This window comes from Triticum aestivum, chromosome 4A (genome assembly GCF_018294505.1).
Source record: "Triticum aestivum cultivar Chinese Spring chromosome 4A, IWGSC CS RefSeq v2.1, whole genome shotgun sequence".
In the NCBI taxonomy this organism is placed as follows: domain Eukaryota; kingdom Viridiplantae; phylum Streptophyta; class Magnoliopsida; order Poales; family Poaceae; genus Triticum; species Triticum aestivum.
Window position 1 is genome coordinate 711,557,486 of NC_057803.1, and position 9,686 is coordinate 711,567,171.

Below are 9,686 nucleotides of genomic sequence, written 5' to 3' on the forward strand. Positions count from 1 at the left end.
TCAAATTCGGTGAACTTTTTTCAAATCCGGTGAACTTTTGGCAAATCAGGTGAACTTTTTTCTCAAATCCTGTGAACTTTTTTCGATTTTGATGAAATTTTGTTTCAAATTCGGTGAACTTTTTTCAAATCCGGTGAACTTTTTGCAAATCCGATGAACTTTTTTCTCAAATCCAGTGAACTTTTTTAAAATTTGATGAACTTTTTTCAAATCGGATGAACTTTTTCTCAAATCTAATAATTTTTTCCAAATTCGATGAACTTTTTTCAAATATTGTGAAATTTATTTTAAAATTTATGAGCTGCTTTTTAGTATTGATGAACTTTTTCAAATTCAGGAACTGCTTTCAAATTCATAAATTTCAGATCCATTCGTTTTATCAGTTTTATGAAGGAAGGAACGAACGCCAAAAAAAAACGAAGCAACGAAACGCGGAGGTGCGAACGAGGAAAGGAGCGAGCGTGCTAGCTGGGCCGGCCCACGCTAGGCTGCAGCGAGCGCCCGGTAAGAGAACCGGCGCATAAGGCGCTCAAGAGGAGGTCTCACCCTTCGCACCTCTCCATGGCGGCGCGCCGAACGTAACCGCGCAACCGCTTGCTGCGCCGGCCGCCCCTAATCCCCTTTCTCCGCCGCCACCGTTGCCTCGCGCCAGCCCCAGCCCCAATAGGCACCAGAGGTGCACTCGGATTTCCTCTCCTGGCCGAGCCGACGGCGACTCGGTGAGCTCTACTCCCTCCAAATCGGAGACGGAAGGCCCTGCCCAGCGCAGCCTACATATATATGCACCCCACAACCTCTTGCCATATCGATCGAATCGAGCCTTGGAACAATGTCGTCGTGGTCAGGCCTCGCCTTCGTCGTAGCCTCCGCCGTCACGGGCAGTGCCGTGACGCTGGCGGCGTCGGCGTTCTACGACCTCTACTTCCAGCGCTCGTACGCCTTCGACATCATGCCCCCGGATCTGTCCCCTGGGAGCCGGTACATCTACACCCGCGCCCAGAACAACGACAAGGCTGAGCGGGCCATCACCACGTGCAGTGTCCTCAGCGCCTTGGACGCCGGCAGGGCTGATCCGGTCGTTGGCCGCGACGACGAGATCGACCGCGTCGTCTGTATCCTGTGCCGCCGCACCAAGAACTGTGCGGCGCTTGTCGGTGCTGCGGGGGTCGGTAAGACGGCCATCGTTGAGGGCCTCGCCCAACGCATCGCCGCCGGGAACGTCCCGGACGTGCTGGCAGGAGCGCGCATCCTGGAGCTCGACATGGGGGCGGTTGTCGCCGGGACACGCTGGCGTGGCATGTTCGAGGAGCGCTTGAAAGACGCCATCAAGCATGCGGAGGAGGCGGGAGGCAAGGTGATCCTCTTCATTGATGAGTTGCACATGATTGTTGGCGCCGGCGATAAAGGAGGCCCCATGGACGCCGCCAATATCCTCAAGCCAGCATTAGCCCGCGGCCGCATCCGTTGTGTGGGTGCTACCACTTGCGAAGAGTACCACAAGTATATCCAGACGGACGCTGCACTTGAGCGCCGGTTCCAAAAGGTTGTCGTCGAGGAGCCAAGCGTGCAGGGCACCATCACCATCCTAAAAGGGCTGAAACAGCGGTACCAAGAGCACCATGGCTTGAAAATCCAGGACGATGCTCTCGTTGCTGCAGCACAGCTCGCCGCCCGTTATATTACTGGTTCGTAACTCGTCTTCAAAAAGATAAAAATATAATTCATTTTACTACTGTGTTAGTTGCAACTTGTTAATCAGTGTATGTATGTTGAAAGCGATTGATTGATTTTGTGTGTTCTCAGGTCGCCAGTTTCCTGACAAGGCGATTGATTTGATTGACGAGGCATGCTCTACTGCAAAGGTGCATTTTGACAAGCAGAAAGTGGAGAATAATATGATTAGCTCCATATTTGCACCGAAGGAGTTAACAGTTGGCCCAGATCATATCGCACAGGTAAATCATAATCATATGCGTGAATAGGTTTTTTGGGTTATTTACCACTAGTATGTACCTTTCATATTTCAAATGTTATTTGAAGGTTGTCAGTCGATGCACTAGAATCCCTCTCACCACACTTGGTCAAGAGGAGAAGGAGAAGTTAGTCCACCTAGCAGAAAAATTGCATGAGCGAGTCGTCGGTCAGGATGAAGCGGTCAATTTGGTTGCGCAAGCGGTGCTACGTTCTAGGGTTGGTTTTGGTCGATCTAGCCGACCGATAGGTTCATTCCTCTTTTTGGGACCGCTTGGTGTTGGAAAAACAGAACTAGCAAAAGCTCTCGCCGAGAGGATATTTGACAATGAGAAGGCGTTGATCCGCTTTGATATGTCGGAATATGCTGAGAGTGGGTCTGTGTCGCGCCTCATTGGGGGACCTCGAAGGTTTGATTCTCCCACGCTTCCTGGCTTCCTGCACATCTTTAATTCCTTCTTGTCACACTCTATTTCCATATCTCACTAATTCATTTGACTTTCTAAAGCTATGAAGAAGGTGGACAACTTACCGAGAAAGTCAAGAGGTGCCCATACAGCATTGTCCTTTTCGACCAGGTGGATAAGGCAGATCCCTCAATATTCAAGGTTTTTAGCCAACTCCTTGATGATGGTATGCTGACTGATGGCAAAGGACACGTCGTAGATTTTAAAAACACTATCATCATTATGACCTCAACTCTAGGAGCAGAGCAGCTAACAACAAGAATGGGCATAGAAAACACAGTCAAAGCTGGACGAGGTCTTCTTATGGAGCAGGTCTGTAAATCTCAGAGTGCCCTTTTTAAAACTCTTAATGGATGCCCGCTAATTGCCATATGCATTTGTTCTTGCAGGTTCAGAAACGCTTGAAGCCTGAACTTATTGACAGACTGAGTGAGGTTGTGATATTTGAGCCGCTTTCACACGACGAACTGAAGGAAATAGTGAAAATCCAGATGAAGGATGTCATTGCCACAGTAGCTAACAAAGGTGTCTCTCTATTTATAACTGATGCCGCGCTGGACGTCATTTGGTCGGAATCATACCACCTGGTAAATGGCGCAAGGCCCATGAGGAGATGGGTGGAGAAGAATGTGACGACAGTTCTTTCAAACATGCTGGTCAATGGAGAAGCTTGTGAAGGCTCGAGGATCTCCATCGATGCTGCAGATGTTAACAGGGGGCTGAGGTACCATGTACTGAAGAAGCAGGCGAGCACAGACCCATAAAGCCAGCGATGAGTTCTGCCATGGTCACTCCATAGCAGCATCTGACAAAAACAGTGGATGTATATAGACTGTTAGTGAATTATGATGGATATTTAGCTTTTTGTAACAAGATGTATACACATATACAAATATATCCAGGTTGATCAAGGTTATTGAGCTACTATTGCAGTAAGTGTGAGTTTTGCCATGGTCAGTCCATGATCTGTGTGTAGTAGACATACACAAATTTATCCAGGTTGATCAAGGCTACTCAGTACATTGTCACATTTAGTTAGTTGCATTTACTATATTTCTTACTTGCTTATTTAAACTGTCCACCTTTCGGGGGTTGTCGTAAGCAAGGCCAAGAGGATTTTTTTTAGGACTATTGTATCGGCTTTTATGTATGCGCACAATAAAGTGTTTCTGCGCTCGCACTATTTTAGGACCGCAAATACTAATAGTGTAACAGATGATACTTTTTTTGTGTGTGTGTAATCTATGGTACCTGCCTGCTGATTGTAATTTCATACACCAACAGGAGTGAAGCAAGCACTGATATTATTGTCGGATAAAACAGACTTGGCCAATCTTGGAAACGGTCTTCAGAGCTTGGCATGACTCTTTCGTGCTGTGGGATCTCCTCCGTCTCCAAAGAATTGTATAGCTGACAATTGCCTTGTTGTTTTAAGTTAATGCTGGATTGTGTCAGTCTTGTTGTGTCTCCCCATGCATCACCATGGAGAATTATGCTGTACATCAATGCCTACTTCAGGCAGTGCTAATTTATCATATATATTGTCTTCCCGAAAGCTATGCATTGTTCGCAGTAGCCTTATTTTAGCTAGTTAATCTTAGCTGCATGTTTTCATAGGTTGATTATTTGTGTGAGATTAGTGTTAGTAATTATGAAGGCTAATCTTGTACAGGAAGAAGCATTCTCCAGCTTAGATTTACCAATATTATGTCTTATGAAGATTTTTTTGCGCCTGTAGGTTTTCTACCATCTCCACTGGCGGTACAGCGTCAAGCCTGGAAGCAGCTGGAGTGAATGTTACAAAAGTTGGAACAGATTACTCATTTTCCTGGAATGGTATGGCTTAATTTACTGTTTAGCTGGTGCAGCATTTCTTAAAATGGTTTTATTGTAAGCATTGTTTATCATAGTCAATAAAGTACTAAATTTGTTGTAGATGATATAAATTTCGTTTCATGAAATGTTTTTGTAGCATACTATCGTCGATATAATTGGCAAGTATGGTACTGATTTGTGTAAAAGGTGCATGTGGATCTTATATGATAATCATTTTTTATTTCTGAATCTCTTCTCCTTGAAGTCTCTTGATTTCTCATAATCACTACTAGGGAAAACCCTAGTATAGGCGCGGGTTTAGACGCTATCAGTAGCGCGTAAGGCTGCAAATGAATCAAGTTCGAGCGAGTTGGTCTAGGCTTAACTCAACTCATATTATAATTCGAGTGAGCTCAAACTGTGCAAAGCTCAAGATCGAGCTGTAGAAAGTGGCTCGTTCTCAGCTTGTCACGATCTCGAGTCGATCTTGAGCTAGTTTCGAGCTTAATGAGATGATTCTTAAAATTATTTCAAGGCAAATTTTAAAGTAAGATAGGCCACAACAGAAAAAAAAAGTTATATAAAATGTGACTTGTTCTTTCCCAACTTCAGACCAGTATTTAACAACAAGAGATTCTGGATAGAAGTAAACGAAGGTGTGTCTGCTCTCAAACTTTGGCCGAATCACCAAGACATTGAACACACGGTTGGCCACATGTCATATTGAGGCTAAATTTTCTCCATGATTAATTTCCATGTTTGCTAGTACGGAAAATGAAGAAAAAAAAGCATACAAAAAAAATATATATATATGGCAATGAATGATCCTAATTCTTCGTAATAGACATGAAGATTATTTAATATACTTATATGATATTGAGTTATCGAGCTAAAATTGAGCGAGCCAATACTGGCCCAAGATCAGCTTGTTTTTCCATCGAGCTACATAAAATGCTCATACTCACCTCATTTCTTTTTGAGTCAATCTCGACTTAAGCTAAAATACGAGTCGATCTTGAGCAGCTCATGAGCCTCGATCTTTTCTTGCAGCCCTAGTAGCATGGGGGGCCCGCGCTACTGCTATGGCGCTACAACTAACTTTTAGCAGTAGCACGCTTTTTACCTAGCGCTGCTGCTACCTATACATATCAGTAGAGCGTTAACCATCACTACTGCTAATTTTCTGTGGTGTGGTTGCATCACCCATGCTACTGCTAAACAAGCGCTGCTGCTACTCCATTACCCCTCGCTGCTGCTAAGATTTTCTCTATTATGTTTCTTCTGTTGTATTTGTATTTTTTACAGGTTTTATACAATTACAACATACACATAATTGAAACTATATGAAAAAAGAATGTCTCGTCATCATCATCATCATCGAAGTGGTACAACATATTCTCATCATATCATCATCATCATCATCCAACGCAAATGATGTTGATCTCATCATCATCTTGAAATAGCGATACAAGTTGTCACATGTCTACTACATGGTCATCGCATACACATGTTTCATCATCTATCTAAACTATAATATAGAAGAGAAGAGCGATGACGATGAGAAGAGCGGGATTACGTAATACTTCTTGAGGCGCCGGTTCTGAATCCTCTCTTGCGCTAGTGTGAACCTCAAGTAACTAGTTTCAGCTTCCCTTCTGCTATCAAACCCTTTCTGGCTTCCGCCCGGAAAGCGGTACACTTGGGCCTGGCACTTTGGCCACTTGTCGTACACTCCCGAAACATGCCCTATGTACACGGCATACCACTTCTTCACCATCGATGATCTATGTACCTGTTAGAGAAGCATCGTCATCGCACGAATTCAATAATAATATGCAACATAATATACTTGAGCAACACTTGGAGAAATAGTTAGCAAATAGAAGCAAATATTAGCTACAATAATATGCAACATACATAATATACTTGAGCAACATGAGTAGAAAGAGTTTACTTTTTAAAACTATTGTTATCTTTCAGGAGACGTAGCAGTATCCATAGAAACTTAATGAATAGTTAAATTTCATGATGTCAGTGAAACCCAGGATGACAAGGTGCCATCCTGCAGTTATCTCACACTGATTCTTAGTGAACTGATATGTGGTGCAAGGACATAGCTGCAATGTCAACATAGATGCTTTCTAGAAATTATCATTGGGCTACAGAAACTTTGTACCGGTTAATTATTTTATTTAAACAGTTTGTCCCGATTCTCTACAAGACCCTACTGTACTTGATATATTTATCATGGTTTGTAAAGGAGTCCACAGATCGTCTTTGCTATGTTGATAATGCAGATTCTGAATCAGAAAAGGTTGGTAGCCCAGCAAAGCTTGCGAAGGTAGTTTGGCAATTTTTTTACTGGGTGATCCTTCAGTTAAGCCAGCTAATGCAATAAGGACTATCTTATTTAGTGAAGATATAGACCATTGAAGTGGTTTAGGAGGATTAAACCCCACCCGTTCTTTCTCACCTCCTATCTCTACATTCATCCATTATTCCATTTTCATTTTTCTTGCTGCCTCGGTAATCACCAGCCCTTCTATTCGCAACTTGACCCTCCTTCTCCAATTTAGAGTAAATTGCACAAAACCACCAGTTTGAGGGCTACGTTAGCAGAAATCACTACGTTACAGTTTCTTGGCAAAAAACACCACCTCTCTCGTAAACAATTTGCATATACCACTGATCGGCGGATCGGGCACTGATAAGTGGGTAAATATGACAGGTGGGGCCGGTTTTTGCCGACATGGCACTGTCAGCTGGTCGGACAACCATTAGAAGGCGTTAGACTCTGCTATTCGTTTTGTTTCCTCTTCTCCCCCCATTTCGCCCATCTTCTTCCCCCGTTTCCCCCTTCTTCTCCCTTGTACCCGCTCGTGCAAACCTAGCGGCGCACCGTCCCCGCCCCCATCGCAGACATGACTACGTTGAAATCGAGCGATGCTGGCGGCGGTGCCCCGCCGTCCACTGGCGAGATGTGGGAGCTCGCACCCTACGAAGGCGATGGCAGAAGAAGAGGACGAGGACCCACAGTACTCGGCGGAATTCCGGGCGGCCAGAGCTTTCGCCGCGGCGGTGAAGGCAAATCCAGTTGGAAGCCAACACATTGCTTCATCTTTCGGCGGCATCTAGTGAGATCCCAATCCCATTCCCCTCCCCTATCACATTCCCCTTCCGTTGCTAGGGTTAGGGTTAATGTAGTTGTTAGGTTATCTGTTATATTGATTGCAATGTGGTTGTTTGGCCCTAGGACTTTGGTAAGGTTGCAATTGTATAGGATTTTTTTCCGAAATTAGTTCTGTAATTATAGCTAGGGTTTGTGTGTGTTATAGTTCTAGGGTTTGTGTGTGTTATAGTTCTGTAATTAGAAGGATATAGTTCTTCAATTAGATGCTTAGAACTAGGGTTTCTGTAATTAGAAGGATATGAATTGTTGCACTCAAATGATGTTCTTCTCTGGTCTGCACTAGCTTGCTTCACTTACCCTTAAGTATTTATAGTGCACTGTTGTATTATTATTTGCAGTCTTGAAGATGAGGTTTGGGAATTGAGGATGCATTTTCATGATAGAGATAATATTGAAAGGAGTATGATGATGTCAGACATCACATATTACAATTTGGTAGCACTGATGGAGACAGAAGGGTATGGTTTTAGAGATTATATGTATTATGTGAGGGACCCTAGGCTAGGGATTGAAGGAAATGAAGAAATAGATGCTGATAAGTTAGAGGAAATTTTAGACCACATAGCATAGCAGAATAACAAGATATTGAATGTGACAATAGTTAGGGCCAGTGCAGAGAAAGTTCCCAATATAAATACCAGTTTTAATGTCATTGAGCTGCAGACCCCAATAGAACAAATTGGAGAGCCCAAATTGTATCAGAATGATGATGAAGGAGTGTTGTTGAATGCTGAAAATGTGCATGTAGAAGCTGAGAGTTGTGATGCAGCAGGAGAACAAGAGCCAATGCCCTTGCAGTTTGACACACAGCATAGCAGAATTAATGTGAGCCTGCAACCTGCTTTAGGTGATGCAGTAGTGGAAGAATACCATGTGACTGACAATTCTGAGGAGCAACTGTTAATAGAGCAAGAAATGGAGCAGACAAGGAGAAAGGAAATTGAAATGTTTAGGAAGAACAAGAAAGAAAGAGTGAAGGAGACTTGTTTGAAAAGGAAAGTTGCAGTGATGGACAGTGAAGAGGACAGTGATGATGATGATCTGATAGAATATGGTGATATCATGGCTAGGCTTGAGGAGATGAGAAGACAGAGGAACGACCCAGAACTTCATTTTGAAGGGGACACAGATGTTGAGGAAATGTGTGACTCAGAGGTGGATGATGAGCTGTATGTGCCACAAGGTGAAGAAGAGGATGTAGAGGAGGAAGGGGAGGAGGAATTGGAGGAAGAGGAACAAGAGGATGAGCTAGGGCAAGATGTACCAAAGAAGAAAAGGGCCAAGAGACAAAGAAAAGGCCCAACAAGCAATTTACAGGGAGTATAGAACACATGTTTGAGGAGGACTGGATTCCATCATCTGACAAGGACAAGAAACCACAAGACCTTGGTGTGGAAGATGATGATGGTGTTGAGGCATTGGCATATGTGTTGCCCAATGGTAGAAAAAGCAGAGCAAAGAAGATGAAGAAGAGGATATGGTTTGATGAGGACAGAGCTCATCCAGAGGAGCAATTTGTGAAGCATCTTTGCTTCATAAATGTGTACCAGTTCAGAACTGCACTTCAAACCCTCCACATTGCTCAAAACAGGAACTTTGTCTACCATAAAAACTGTAGTGATAGGGTGATAGCACATTGCATAAATGAGCAATGCCCCTTCTATATAGCAGCTTCTCAGATTGCAAATGAGAAGTCATTTACAATTAGGAAGCAGTATTTTGTGCACACATGCCCTTCTATGTTAGAGAACACTAAAGTCACTGCTAAGTGGGTTTCAAAATTCTGTGAGGAGGCTATCAGAAATGACCCATGCACAACAATCACAACTATTATTAATATTGCAAAGAGCAAGTATGGTGTAGAAATATCAACACACATGGCATACAGGGCAAAAAGGGCAGCAAAGAGTGTTGTGTTAGGAGATCAGAAAGCCCAGTACAGCAGGCTTAGGGATTATTTACAGGTTGTGTTGGATACTAATCTAGGTTCAAGATGCATTGTGACAACAAGATATCTAAAGGAGCATCCAAGCACTAACCCTAGGTTTCATGGACTGTTCATATGCTTGAATGGATGCAAAGAACGGCTTCTCAATGGTTGCAGACCATTCCTAGGTAAGTCAATAGTATTTGTGCTAAGTGCTACTAATGTTTGATTGAATGTGCTAATCAATTGTGATTTCATTTATTTGTTGTAGGTCTGGATGGTTTTTCATCAAGCTCAATACTGGTCAACAAAGTCT

The 9,686-nt window shown here is 43.4% G+C and overlaps 1 protein-coding gene across 1 annotated transcript; it reads left to right on the plus strand.

Moving 5' to 3' along the window:
- The first annotated feature begins 550 nt into the window (after window positions 1-550).
- Window positions 551-3,455, plus strand: LOC123083309 (chaperone protein ClpB1). The gene is made up of 5 exons (XM_044505379.1): window positions 551-1,685; window positions 1,804-1,955; window positions 2,041-2,381; window positions 2,480-2,750; window positions 2,828-3,455. Exons 1-5 carry the CDS (start codon window positions 830-832, stop codon window positions 3,200-3,202), a joined length of 1,995 nt encoding a protein of 664 aa, XP_044361314.1. The 5' UTR covers window positions 551-829; the 3' UTR covers window positions 3,203-3,455.
- The last annotated feature ends 6,231 nt before the right edge of the window (window positions 3,456-9,686 follow it).